The sequence below is a fragment of the Buteo buteo genome, chromosome 14 (assembly GCF_964188355.1).
Source record: "Buteo buteo chromosome 14, bButBut1.hap1.1, whole genome shotgun sequence".
Lineage (NCBI taxonomy): Eukaryota > Metazoa > Chordata > Aves > Accipitriformes > Accipitridae > Buteo > Buteo buteo.
The window spans coordinates 17,894,059-17,909,395 of NC_134184.1; the positions used below are offsets into that span (position 1 = coordinate 17,894,059).

Sequence of the window (15,337 nt, forward strand, 5' to 3'; positions counted from 1 at the left end):
CACATACAGCTGCAGAGCTGAAAAGAGACATTAGCACATTATACTGACTTCACTCAATCCATTTGTTTCTCAGTCTATAACAGTGCCTTACAGGAAGGGTCTATTCTGAATTTAGGCATCTAACATGTACCTTAATATTAGACATTTAGCAAAGCAGTCCACTGAAAATAAAAGCCTGCATTCTACGTACCCTTGTTGGAGAGAGGAAGGTGCCTTTCAAGCCTTCCAAAGGGAGATCCTGTGTGCTCAATTTCAGCATCTAAACTTAGCAGACAGGAATTTCCTCTGAGGATGTGGAAAGGCACCTACTGTTCTGATGAATAACCGGGCAGCGTAGGGGCATGCATAGAAAGGCTGCTTCAGTAGGCAATAAAGTGTAGGTCTAAGCTCAGTGCCTAAGTGAGGCAGGCTGGACCTCAGAGTCTAGAATACTGTCCCACAGAGTGTGTTCTTTCTTATGTGAGCTTGTAAGCTCGCTCTTGTGAATAGTTATACAGTTAACAACAAAAAATAACTTTTTGCATATACTAGCTGGGAAGTACAGCATGGCAAAGAGATGGCAGCATCCTTTCCTTCAGTACCAGATTGCTGTTGTGCAATCTTGTCTTTGTTAAACAAAATACCAAGACTAGTTTGTAGATGCTGGTGGCAGATGCAAGACAACAGTTGACCTTTTTCTGGTTGGTTTTCAGACATATTTTAAATTATCCTGCATAAGGATTATAAATATATATATGTATGTATATATATTTGCCTATTGCCACCTGTTCTTCAGGAGCAATGGGATTTCAAATACCCTGTGGTGGATATTTGCTTTGGGTGGGTCCTGTGCTGCCCCTCACACAATATGTGGGGCTGGGGGGTATTGCCTTGGTGAGGCTCCTGACTTTCCCTGTGTGCTGTCTGTGGGGTTCAGGGTTTGTCTTGCCTAGTTAGACATCTGCAATGTAGGTATCTGCATCCGAGCTAGTTATCTCGCCTCCCTGAATGTGGGCCGGAGAGCAGTTGGCGTGTCCAGGCAGTAATTCTTTTGACCTGTTCTAGCTGTCTAATTTAGGGAGAGAGAGAGACTCAAGCCCATGAGTGCTCGTTCCTCTCCATTGACTGCAGGCGATGCAGACAGCTGCCTGGGACACACGTGTCAGCACTGCAGATCTCTGGTGTGAGGTGAGGAGATGGCAATCCACGCCACCTGACTGGGGAGTCAGCGTGCCAGAAACTGGGAGTGACCAGACGATACTGAATGCTCCAGCATCTTCCCTTGGATCTAAATCTGCAATGCCAAGGTTTTAACCACAAGCTGAAGGAAGTAACTAGTCAGTGTTTGGGGAGGAACCATTGTTTTAATAACAGCCATTTTTAAGCTTGTTGTCTTGGAAATTACCCTTATGTGGCTGGGTCACAAGACAGTTTGGAGCACCTATATGAAAGCTTTGCTTTTCATGTCCTCTAAAACTGGAAGGCATCTGCCTGTATTGCTGCTCTGTTTCAGGTCCACTATATTCTCAGAGGAAAAAAATTCTTACCAGTAAAAATTGCAACAATCAGACACTAAAAGCCATGTGTTTGGCATTAGTTCCTATTTACTTAAACAGGATGTGATTTGCTTGCATATTTGTAAAATAACCAAGTATGACTATTTTTTCTCAGGGAAATTGCCCTCTTGCTGCTAGCTTTGTATTGGCTGAGCTTCCAGACTTCTCAGTAGTTCTTTTGTAATGACTTCATAGTCCTTCTTCAGTTCAGCAAACCCAATCAATAATGTAAAGTTATTGATAAACAAAGTCATTATTTCAAGCAGGGTACTTTAGTGAAATTTCTTTATGTGACAGTGCTGCTTTATGGCAGTTGTTATGCCTTACCATAATACAGACTAAGAATAATTTATTAATTTCAGATAATATGCTCTGGCTGATAATACATATTGCAGCAGTATGTAGATTTCAGCAGGCTTTGCATTGTAAGCAGCATTTCATCCTTTTTGTAGCATGTTTTAGAAACTCATTTTGACATGTAGCTCTCTAACAAAGAGCAGATTTGCGTCTATATGCCTGACACCACTGATGCTTATTACACAACAAGAATAGCATCATATATTCAGGGTCAAATCTCAGATAGACTCTAGAAATCTTTATGAAGCCAAGGGAAGAGAAGGCACTAGTCAAGCCCTAGAAGACCAGTAAAACTTTTTATGGGCCCATCTCAGAGGCAACATGCTGTTCCCTCAGCCTGGCAGCCCTGATGCAGCGGGGCTCAGGAGCCATCTCCATGGTACGTAGTAATGCAAACCCTGAACAGGGCATTCATATCCTTCTTTCCCTGCACACTTATGTTACTTTACAGCATGCAGCTCTCTCTGCCTGAACATGCACAACATAATATCTCCTACTTGCTGAGGGCAGAAGCAGGAGAGGCAGAGGGTGATTTTTAGCATGAACTTTTGATCAGTGTATTGGTAAAAATCCAAAGATCCAGAAATTCCTCCTTCTGTCTCTAGCCTTTTTTCTCCCTAGGGGTTGTAGGCAGAGGGAACTTCTTTGACAAAATTGTTTTTTCTTTCAAATCATGTCAAGGAAAAGATGGACTGTGCATATAAACTGATGATGGTCGCTTATTTTTCTGGGATAATGGAGAGACAGAAAATTCAGAAAGGAAATTCTGAATACTTGTAGCTGCGTTTAATTCATAGAAATGTGATTTGTCATTTGGATGTGACTATGGTGACCTTTAGAGTGAACTCTTCTTTGCACTGAAGCTGGGTGCCACTGAGTGCTTGTATGAAAATGAGATTAGGGGCTTCGACCCTACCCCTATTCTCTTTGGCTGCATTATGTGATTGATACGTTGATGCTGATGTGATCATCTTACTTTATTTTTAAATTGTGCTGGCTTTTATTCCAATACTGTGGAAGATAGTTTTGGATACTGCACTAGTGAAAAAGAAATTCCACAGCAGACAGACAGCATAGCCACATTACCAATGTACTCTCTTAAACTGGTATGTATTTTTCGAGTCTGAATTTTTCTCCCTAGATTTTTTTTCTCCCTCCTCTTCTTCAATGTAAATCAACTTCTGTGGTTGATTTTTATCTCTTTTCAGGTTTATAACTGTGTTCCCATCAGCCATTCATTTTCTATACTGATATTGTCTGTCTTCCTGCTTCACCTGCAATCATTACTACCATTGTGCTATTCATTATAGGGAACTTTAAAAAACCTCAGTTTTTTCTTCTACTTGCAGACAAAATACTTTGTCCTGAGTCTCCAAGAAACGTAAGCAAGGGTGTTTTGGCAGTACTTGCATGAACTTTGCTTCTCTCTCCTCTGGTACATCTGCCCTCTGTGAACAAATGCTCATTTTAAAACTGGCACACAATTGGATGGTGATTTTACAGATGGCGAACTGACTAGTGCTGGTCTGGAATTTCTCAATAAAGCATTTTTTTTCACTGGAGAATGCTAATGGGTCTAAAGCAAAATCGTGGGAATACATCAGTTTCAATTTTACTTTTCTCATGAAGATTTGCCAAGTCTGGGATGCATTTTTCCATTGCAGTAAAGCTTTAGAGAAGAAGATTGCATGGTTGCTGCAATGCTCCTGGTGGGAAACTGGACCCCACACTCAGAAAGCAGAACTGCCAATGGGCTTCCCACCTCCCCACAGGCTCTTATGCAGTGGAGCTTCTCCTCAGCTTCCTCCAGAGTCACTCTACAAACTGAACTGACTTATTAAACATTAATAGAGAGAGAGGTGTGTATGCAGATATGTAAGCAGAAAACACTGGTGATGTAGAGCCCTTACAGGCAGGCAGTCATCTGTACTATGGTTGATGCCCCCACTGTGTCGTTATTTCAGGGATGTTTCTGTTCTAGTTTTGTTTTATTTTTTGTCAGCAGTGTCAGATATATATTCTGTGGCAGAAAAGAAAAGGTATCTGCAGTGAAAAGTGTTGCTGGTTTGGAAGTTGGCTAATGACCCAAAGGCACCATTGAGCTGTCAAAGGTGTGCTGTGTGTCAGCTAGCTTAGGGAACCTCTGGGCAGTACTGGACTGTCCAGTTTGGACATATCTGAACCCTGCAGCAAGGTTCGTCTCTCACAATGTAATCTATCTAAAAGTTAAGCTCAGGTGTTTGGGATTTCTTCAGTGGAGAGATGTGCATACTTTTAGGTCCAATAATCTTATCAGTTGTGATCATCTACCTTTTGGAGGTGCCTGCCTTCCCCAATGGTTATAAAGGAGCCTGCACAAATGTTTTAGGGAGAGTGATAAAACTTAACATTGCTGAAGTTATATGTGAGGAATCCCCCTCTATGTGATTTTCTAAGGCCATGCTGGAAGTCTGTGGCTCAAGAAGAAACTGAAGAAGAACATCTAAACTTTGGGCCTGTGCAACTACTGTAAGTGTGATTTTTCCTACCTACATGTGGTTCAGATGACTCGCTAAAGAAGTACTGAATTCTTCTACAATGTATTTATATGGCACTTTACAAACCTTCTTCTAGTAGAATTTAAAATCTCAGAATCCTCTGTTTGTATATAAAAATGAATGTGCCTAAAGCTGTACTAAGGACGACTAGTGCAAGAGCTTGACAGCCCTATATACCTTTGGGAATTGCTCTTCAGGCACTAACTGTGAGCCTTTGGCTTCAGTAATCCAAATGCACCTATACTATTCAAAAAGGTTCTTTTTCGTCTTCTCTTTTTTTATATGTGATATTTTACCCCCCAAAAAGTTTAATAACTTGACAGTTGGGCAGTAAAATCAAAGGATGCCATTCTGTGCATGCACAGAGATTTTAGGATTTTTGGTGTGGAAATTTGCCGGTATATGTCCCAGAGCCTTTTGCCAGGATAACAGATTCCCCATCAGCCAATGATCATTAGGAACAAGTGCCAGGTGGATGGCAAATGTAAATCAAAAGCAGCTTCTACAAAGAAATTGACGTTGCTGCCTGCTTTGAAAGGATGGTATTACTTAAATGACAGTATATTAGGAGATAGGGATATTGTCAAATTGTTCCCTGAAGAAAGCTAATTTGACAATAAAAGTGCTTTTAGCTTGGTCTACACAAAATTATGTTTTCCTATCTCCCCTATAACAGTAAGTTACCATGACTGTTGAGTAGATGAATCTAGAGCAAGGATGCATTGCCATTAGGATGTCTGTTCTCTTCTTTTGAATCACTTTGAAGTGCTAGGCATTGCTCTTCAATACATATTTTATCACACCATTGCAAGGAGTAATATTTTCCTTTTAAGAGAAATATTGAAATTAAGTGCATAATAAGCTGGAAGAACCAAGGAATCCTGGCTCTGCTAAAGTCCAGAGGAGTTTTACCATTAACTTCACTGGGTCTAACCATTAATCTTAAAACTGTAACAGAATTCTGGATGCTAAAAAGAAAAAAAGTAAATCAACACTTAGGCTGTTTTGGGGACCAGCATAGTGCAGCAAGAGAGTTATTTGTAACAGGTATGGATTCATAGATACCGTTCTGTATGTCTCTTTCAGTACCTTTATCCATCACAAGGAAACTTTCAAAGATCTTGTTTCCCACCTTCAGTTCAGTGTCTATATTGAGTTGTCTCATATGATTGTCTTCTCAAAACTAGATGAAATTTGTTAATTAATTTAAATTTTAGTCTAAGGAGTGTCAGTCATTTCAAAGTAGTTATCAAACTTTGCCATTACTGGGAATTTACATTAGTAAACATGTTTACATAAATGTGCTTTGGAATAAAATGCCCCAAAACAATAGTGTATGATTATAATTCATATAGCACTTTTTATCTTTGGAATGCTTTGCAAACATTAACTAATTAAATTGTACAGGTCCCTTGTGTGTTCAAATATTATAATTACCCGCAGGTTAGTGACTTGCTCAAGGCCATGCAGCAAAGCAGAAGATGAGCTGGGATCAGGAATGTCTGCCTTCTAGTCCCATGCTTAATCCACTACAATGTGTTGCTCCAGAGTGAAGCTTGAGTCATTAGTGGTTAGATATGTGAAATGCATTTTATTGATAGGGAGGCAGGCATCGTGTAATAGCTTGAAGAGCATGACACCGAAGAATGAATTATAAATAACATTATGCATTACTGCTACCCAGTTAGCAGTTTGTACACCTATTTGGCAGCTGTTTTCCCAGTGATTCGTTATTCAGCTTTTTCTGTTTTTTCTTTCTAAATCACCACAAAAAGCAGAGGCAGAGCTGTGTGCATTAAGAAATTCAGAGCTGTAGCAAATACTCATCAGTGCGGATTAGATAGCAGAACACTGCCAGAAAAACCCACAATAAAACTACCTTAGTGAACTGGTACCTTGACTTACTGATAAGAAAGAGTATTGTCCTCTGCTGTCACTTGAGCCAAAATTACTTCTTTTTTCATTATCTAGATCAGATAAGTTTTTATCTTTCCTTTTCCATAAGGCAGTTCCTGTGATTTTGTGACAGACAAACATGCAGCACAATTAAATCTTAATAGCAGTGCTTATACTGATTTATGGAAAAATGTTTCCTGAGTGTTTAGATCAATGCATGCAAAAACACAAAGTTGTGTAGGTCACAAGTATGTAAAATGCATGCAAAGGAGGTCACTGTTAAGAGGGGAACACTGATTAGCAAGGCATAATTGAGTGAGCATGTGAAAACAGGGATCTTAAAAAAAAAAAAAAAACCACATTTTTTCTTCCATTTTCTTTTTTTCCTGCACAATGGGAAAAGATTGTGCTAGGTTTTCCCCTTTATTAGTTCAATCCTCTTTCACTAGTAGTGACTCCACTGCAACCTCATTTCTCACAGCAAGTTCTTTTTAGGCTGGAGATAAAGAGGAGTGAAAGGAAGTTCCTGGATGACGGATATGGAGGAGTTTTTTGTGCTGAGCTCGTGTACCAAGGGGCTGTCATTCTCCATGTGTATGTGACTGAGGACATGAGTATTACTATTTTGGACACATCAAGAAAAGGATAATTGGAGCTTAAAGCCACCACACATATGAAGTTACTGTAGCCAAAATGAAAGGAATTGAAGGCTGAAACAAGGAGTAAAGCACCGCAATGGCTGAGATAGTAGCATGTAATCCTGAGGTTTGTCAGAAGTAATGATAGTCACAGGTTTCAGAGTCAAGCCGAGCACCTTCATCATTATAGCTGTGACAAACAAAAGATGTGTCAGGAATCAAGTTTTGGGTCACGTTTTTCTTTATTTACCCTTCTGGGATATACTGAGTTGCCACAGGATGCAGCAGTGCAAGGGAATATGAAAACTGAGGCAGGCAGAAAGTAAAGACGACACCAGGGTGAGTCAGAGGAGGCAGCAATGACCAAACCGCTCTTGCCTAGCATGTATTGCTAAGCTCAGGCAGTGTGGAGCACACGGGCAGGTACTTAGGTCAGAGGCTGCCCTAAAAAGTGCTCATCCTAAAGCCTCCCTACAGGATCTGCTGCTGGCAGAAATCTCCAGCATTGCAAACACAGCCTGAAAAATGAAATAACCTGGAACTGAACAGAACCTGCCAGCAGGCACAAAAAGAAATACTTGCATTTCTGTACTCATTAGAAATCAGCAGGAGTCTCAATCTTGTCAAAATATCTCCCTCAATTATTTGCATTAAAAATATGATACTTAACATAGGGTTGGGATACTGCATGATAAATCAGGGACACACAATGCTGTTAGACAGACAGATAGCTTCACATAGAAGTCACCATGGTGTTTCTCTTAAGAACTGATGGCCATTGCTATTTCTATGATCAGTTGCTTATCAGGGCCAAAGAGTCAAACCATTTATAAATAAGTTCACAGGAGGAACTGGAATAATGACCGAAATATCAGTCATAAAAATTTCGAAAGCAGAGTAACAGGATAATGTTGTATAATAAATTATTTGCTGAAAATTATTTAGTCAGCTGAACAGGTTGATGCCCTTTGCACTCAATATTTCCACTTCTAAACTACTTGCTCTCTGTATCACCACATCATTTCTGAGATTCTTGGCTACTACTAAGGCATAGTCAAAATAAAATCTGTTTTTCCTCTTGCTTGAGAGGAACTACCAAGTACATGCAGTTCTGTAACAGGCACATCCTTGTCCATATACTGCATGGTGTAGAGGTACTGCTGTCCTCATACCCTCACAACATGTGTGAAATATTGCAGGTACCCAGAACCAAGATGAACCATAACAGCATGGGCACTTGAGATGAGATGCAGATTGCCTGCTTTGGGGGAGGTCTGGTGGAGGTGTTGTGAGGTTATGAAATAGGTGATTGGATCCAGCAGTGTTTCAGAGCACCTACACAAAGCTTCAACACTCCCATGATACAGTCAATACAGAGTTAAATGCTCTCAAGTTCAACGGGCAGAGCAACCAGCTTCCTAGACCTGGCTCCACTTACCTGCTAGGTATTTGGTTGTCATCTCTGCTCTCTTTGGAGCTTGGGCTTCTGACCTGTAGTTGTTCATTAAAATACAGTTTGGAAAATAAAAAAAGGCTTATGTTCCCAACTTCCCATTGTGAAAAACAAGAGATCAAGTACTTTGTTCTGAGCTTACCTATTTCTGCCTGGTTTAAAACCCAGAGCATGCTGTCCTCTTCCTACCAGCCTTCACTCTGTTTAAAAATGTGACCATCAGTGGCAGCAGTGGTGCAGCCACCCACATCTGGCATAAAAACCTAGTGGTTAGAGCACTGACTCAGGAAGCCACATACGTACATTTGCCACTTCTGGATCACAAGGCTATGACGCAAAAGGTATCCAGGAGTGGTCCTACAACATCCTTTACCTCTTCTTTTTCCTCCTACACTTGTATTTTGGATTGGGAAGTGACTATTACATACCCCTTTCACGATGAATCCATGTCATCAGGTGTGTTTTAGCCATTTTCATAGCACAGATAAGGTTCAAGTCCTAGAAGCAAGTGTTGGGCATTTCTCCCCATGGTTTATGGATCAGAGCAGAGGCTGAGTGGGAGGCCACAGCCATTTGGCTTTCAGGCCAAACAGGGAGGAGCATAGCAAGTTTTAGGTGTCTATGAGGTTGGTTGGAGGATGTCTGGGTGTCTTTCACTTCAGTGCCTGGATACTGTAGATTCTAACCAGAGTTTTAGTTGTCTGCTAAATTTCCCACTGACAAAAATTCAGTGTGCAAATATTTATCATCCTCACCTATTGCTTAGTTGTTAAAAAGGGACCTTTATGAAAAGAAGTGTACAAAATGTAGAGTCATGACTTCTGGGTAATGTATTGCTATTTGCATCAACTGTAGGAATAAATATTTTTCCAGTAAGACACAGAGATGATTATAAATTAATTGACATGGGAGAGAACAGTCAGTGTTATGGTTTCCAGTTGCCGTTTTTCCAGTGCATATTGATTTCAGTTGAGGCGTAATGGGATGGGGGAGATTTTGTCCCAGTGCCCTTTGATTAGGTACTGACGCAACTGTGAAGTAAAATCTGTACCTAGAGATACCATGGGACAGGTACCTGGAGAAGGAAGAAACTCTACATGGAGAATGGAAAAAAAAGGTGGAAAAAAACAGTGTCAGGCTGTGATAGAGCTAGTAACTTAGACTTTGAAAATTCTTTACATCATTTTGTCGTCTTGATAGCAGATTTCTGTCATTATCAGAAATTTAACATTTAACAAATGGCAAAATCAAGCAAAGAGTAAAGAAGACCAAAATTTACTGTACACTTGAAGCAAGGAAATGTGAGAGGTTTGAAAGACGTAGTGCAAAATCTTGGGAGAAAATAGATTATTTGTAGGTTTCCAAGGGCCAATGGAAAGTGCAATTATATAAATCAAGAGAAGCTGCTTTGAAAATTTCCTTTTCACTTTCAACAATTACTATGTCAGCCTGGCCATTTTAATTGAGCATTATAAAGGATCCAAAATGTTTCCAGTGCAAATGTATTCAACTGCTAGTGTGCTAAAACATTTTTATGATTCATGTTGTTATTCTAATATTTTTGCTAGTTTCTTGGGCGTTGGCCTCAGACTAATTTCATGGTACAGTTGAGGTCTAAACCACAGAGAGAGGGACCGAAGGGGATTATTCATGGACTTGGCTTTCCACAGGTTTTTCTTTTTTTTTTTTTTTTTTTCTAACGTGGTGGAACTGTTTCCAAAAGCCAGCTATATGATGCTTCTTGTTTGAGCACATGCAGTAGATCAGAATTTGTCAGTGAAAAGGAGCATTCCATGTAGTCCAAATCCCAATATAGGAGTTTATACAGCTATGATATTGTGTATTTGTGTTGTTCAATATTCCAAATAATATTCTAGAAGATTATCTATTTTCCCTGGAGTCTCAGTTTTAAGTAAAAAGCACTAAAGGCTAGATTTTTCAGTGATGTGTTGGGAATAATATGGAGTAATATTACCTAAGCAGCAGAATTCTGGGAGCGGGTGTTCGCTCCAGCCTCTATTTCCTTTTTGTGCAGTGTCTGTGTGCTCTACATTCTTGTTAATGTTTTCCTCTTGGTCACTGATTATTTTTTGATAAGAAAATACAATCCACCGTGATCCAGAATTACCACTGAGTGACACCTGGGCCCTTAAGCTTTGACTCTGCTCCCATGCAAATTAATGGCAGAGCTCCTAGTGACTTGCTTAGCATTAATTGGGACCTCTACAGAGCAATTTCAGTTTAAGAAGGAGTTTTAAGTGAATGGGAAAATCGTAAAGTCCCTTCCACACTGAGGCTATGTGCTTACTTTGCAGTAAGTGTCCCTCAAGCTTGTCTAAGCCCCCTGCAATTGTTTGGGGTAACTTAAAATTCCTAATTGTCTGTGTTCAATTTCCAGAGAGAGCATGTGGGGCTGTGCCAGGTCAGCTGTTAACCCTTTTCGTTTTTTCAACTCCAGGTATGAAGTATTTTATTGTGTATTATATAATGTTCTGTTTTATTGACAAAGTCTAGAAGCAGTGCTTTTCAGCTTTCTTTCCTTCTTTATGTCATGGCTGGGGGATATGCGGGGCTCGGCAAGGTCCGAAGTTGATTTTTGCTATTGCTTTTTATGTTTTGGGGCTGGGAGGGTGGTGGTGTGCATCATGGGAAAGCTGCAAGTTTTTTTTCCAAATCCCAATGACTAGAATACGAGAATAGAAAAAAAATATCCTGTCTGACGTTTGATAATGCAGTTTAAAATGTTCAAAATAGTCTACTGAAATTGAGTAACAAAGTTAATGTGAATCCACATAGCTCATGTTACATTGGGTCATTGCCAGTTACCATGAAACAGTCGACAAGCAAAGCTGTAAAATGTAGGAAGAGGTCTTTGCAAATGTCTTCTTACCTGTTTTTTCAAGGAGGCTAAAATTTTAAAACCTTACTGTGTAATGCATCTAGTAGATGCCCTGCTTTAGAGTAGAGAGTTTATATACAAAACCAGTGAGGGGAATGACTGGGAGGTTTCAGCAAGCGTTGTGATGCTGTAAGGTGCCTCAGGTTCATCTCACTGGCCCAGGTAGAAATGATGTCATATGATATAAGCAATGTACCAACACTGATAGTGTTCCTGGTTTTGCTGGATTCATTGCTGTTGTTTTCTTGGAGTTTAAAATAGTGTGCAATGAAATGCCCACTCTCCGTGTCCTTGCTTGCTTGTTTGTCCTCCCCGCTTCTTTTCTTTGTTTTCTGGGCCCCTATAAAAGTTCTTTTGCAGTCATGTTCATCATGTGACAAGTGTAAACCCATCAACTCACTGCTTTATCAGCTCTTAGTAATCTGTGGGCCCTTTATCTGTGGAATACAGAAGGAAAAACAACATCTACGTTCAGTATAAGCAAATAAGTTGCAGAATAAATATAATTCTTCACATTTATAAGTAGATCTAAGCTTCATAATAAGAAGACGGCATGTTTAAGAGCAATAACACTTTCAACTTGCTAATAAGTAGTCAAATAACCAAAATCGTTCCTCAAATCTAGTCCTATCTCCAATTTGCAGTTAATTGCATTACAACTGGTTTATTTATATTAAAAATTTGCAGGATCTTGTTACTCAAACATTTTCAGAGTAGCAGTAGCAGCAGCCGCAACTTCTCTGTTAAAGCCCATACAAAGCTTTTAAAGTTTCCTTGGGTACAAAAATGTAACATTATTAGCAGAATTTGAGAATTTGATGCATTGAGAAAATATGTTTATTTTTTAAAAAATCCTTAGAATTTTCTTTGATCCAATTGAAATCATCAGTGCAACTTCAGAAATTATTCTGAAGAGCCTGCTAGTCTCCCAAAATATTGTATTTCTAAAATAAATTTATATTTTAGATACAATTTTGGATACAGGCAAGTTTAGCCAAAATAAGCAATAATATTCTATGTAATCACCAATTACATTTGCTTCTATTCTACAGGAAGCATTTTCATGAAAGAGGCTTATCTTGTCAGTTTTTTGCCCTTTTTTTTTTTTTTATGTTGTCAACATTCTGCTCAAAAAATTGGTCATGGATTTATATGTAGAGTTTACACATACTGTAACAATGAATATGAGATCCTACTAATGAGGCCCCCTGAACAACACGCATGGTTAGATGTAGATGAAGATGGCATAAGTCATTTCACGTACCACTTCTAAACGACTGAAAGTTCGTTGGCTCTGACTGGAGTGAGATGAGACTGAAATGTAATATTTTGATGAGCCAAAGAGCTGCTAATAAAACCAGTAACTTGGAAGAGAGATATGGGTTCTTCTATGTCTTTTTAAAATAAAGGACCAAACTGTTCAAGAAAATCACATCTGTCAAACCTTGTTTAGGCCACGTCGACCTATCTGTAGAGTAAAAGGTAGAAATGAGACCAATGAGATGAATATTTAAGTCAGTGTATCATTTGAAAGTATGAATTCTTATGGTGCACCTAAAACTGCTCACACTGCTAGGAGTATTCATCACAGCTGGTCTTGCTTCTTGGAGTACAGAGCTATTGCAGTTCAGGAACAGTAACTGCTTGTCAGAAGCGAATTGTGCTACAATTAAATACAGCTATGTGAGTGTATGTATTTTTCATTTGAATGAAATTTCATGCATGCCCAGTTTTGGGGTTTTTTTCAATTTTGTATTACTAAAGTTATCTTTTTCCACCAAATTTCAAGAAGGTTATTCTTCCATAAAATTACATGCCAAATTATAGTATTCTAGTATGAAAGTACAGAAACATTCTTACATATTTGATTTTCTTCGTAGTGATGGGGGAACAGAATGGATCACAAAGTCTTAAAGAAACGTTTTTTGTAGGCTACTTTCCCCTTTTTTTATTGGGCCCATGGAATCTACTGAAAGCTGTAAGTTTTACTCAAAACCGATCCCACACAAACGTTCTGCATCTCTTGACCTCTGTGGATGGCCACAGGCGGGGACTGTTGCTCCAGTTCATGCATGTCTAACTGTTCTTTTCCTGTAAAATGTTGAGCATTTTGTCCATACAGCCTCCCCTGAACCAGAAGTGCCCTTATCCACCATTTCACTGGTGGCAAAGTGATATTATGTGTGAGTTTCAGATGTTGGCGGGCACAATGTGCCTCTTCGTCCTTGGTGTCTCACAAATGGTACTGCTTTTTGTCTTGTATAATTTACCTCTGTTCTTCTTTCTAACACCTCGTTCCACAGGCTCAGCCAGATGGGAGATGTTTGGCACCTGGACGACCCAGATGCCAAATTCTGCAATATAGCTTTCCTGCATTGGCGTGTGGGTTCATGGCTGGCTTCTTGGCTTGCACCTCTGCTAGCTTCTTGGCTAGCTGTCTAGCTGGCAGCTGTAGCACTGCCTCTGGGGCTATGTTAGGGTCAAGCTGCTATAGAGTTGGATGACTTTCCTGATCTGAATTACCCTGCTGGACACCATTTTCACCTTAGTTTGCTTTGAATCTCCACTATTCAAAGACGAACGTTTGCACTGTGCTGTTTTATTCCTGCCATTTGTAAGACTAACTCGAAGCAGTAGTTCTCATTTGTCACCAGTTCAAAAAGAAAATAAGCATTGCAGAGTACACTGTTTCACTTCTTAAGATTCCCATTCAGTCAGTAGGAATGTAAGGCCCAATTCTGTACTTCCAATTCATCTCCAGGACCAAATTGTAACTACAGAGCATAGGCTTTAAAAAAATACATTTCTTATGTCTAAACTTTGATTGCTTTCAACCATGAGTGAATATAGCCTCTGTCAAACAGAAAAATTACACATTTAGGGAGGCAATCTGGATCATTTTTAAAGAAAAAGGATAAAGAATAATGATGATGATAATAAATAGGACGTTGCTGGTAGTTATTAAGAGTGTGGCCAGAAGAAAATGCTTGATCTTTTCTTTGCCTGATTTGGAATGTCCTCATTACATACTTTAGTTTTACCTCAGGTTTTTGTTCTTTTGTTTTGGGTGGGGTTTTTTCATAAATGAGGTAATGAAAAATTAATGCATCTAGGATAGCCAAAGCATTTGAAGTTATTCCCTAATCTACGGCTTTTCCTCCATGCAGCTCAGTGCATAAACCTTACTTTCAGTGGGAAAAACTGCAAAATCAGGAGGTCACTAAGACTTCGGATACTTACAGTAAAGTACAGATTAGTCACACCTGCTATGAAATTTTCATTCCCTCACTCAGCTGTAGTGGGAGGGGAGTGGTATCTCTGTTACACACTCACAAAACTTTAACGCTTGACTAAAAATCACTTGTGCCTAACTTGACAACAAACTTCTACCTGTATGTCAAGGTTAAGCCTTGCAGGGTGATTGACTTCTGAGGAAAAGCACTTGAATTCCCCATTATAATCACTGGACAGTTGCATGTCTCAGGAGCTACCAAAAAGGAGACCCTACCCATCTGTGTAGAGGTGTATATTCCTCTACACTGACTGCCTAGGGAACATAAGTGCTTCCATAGGAATACAACTCAGTTACATTAGATAAGTCATGATGGACTATATAGGGAACAAGTAGGATCTAAAAGCATCTGTTTCACTCAGAGGTAGTCCACATAGCCCTTTCTGGATGATAATGGAGCAGGCATGATTCTTTTGAAAAACAAGCTGGCAGCTGCAACAGCAATATTCACCTTTTGCAGAAAAGCTTCATTAACTAGCCTGTCAAAAAAGTAGGAGACCTGAGTTTTAGGTTCTCACCGCTAACACACAGGGGTGTTTTAATCATTAGGATCCTTGGCAGAGGCCTTATCAGATGAGATACTTGGGGAGCAGTGGAGTATCTCATCTCCCTTCTTACTGAATATGGGCCATGGTATAGACAGGAGCACAGAAGTCATGGGATGAGGAGAGTGGGGGTAAGAAGAGCCTGAATCCTACCTGAGCATGGACAGGACTGAGGCTGTAGGCTG

General features: G+C 39.7%; 1 protein-coding gene across 7 annotated transcripts in view; it reads left to right on the top strand.

Annotated features, from left to right (window-relative positions):
* Positions 1 to 15,337, top strand: part of KLF12 (KLF transcription factor 12) — a 249,059-nt gene that overhangs the window by 169,949 nt on the left and 63,773 nt on the right. For 6 of the 7 annotated variants that reach the window (XM_075046077.1, XM_075046072.1, XM_075046073.1 and 3 more), the window contains one exon: positions 10,815 to 10,874. The exons of the other annotated variant lie outside the window; for it this stretch is intronic. In XM_075046077.1, coding sequence (XP_074902178.1) covers positions 10,815 to 10,874 — 60 coding nt within the window. The remainder of the gene's footprint in view (positions 1 to 10,814; positions 10,875 to 15,337) is intronic. 7 annotated transcript variants of the gene reach the window in all.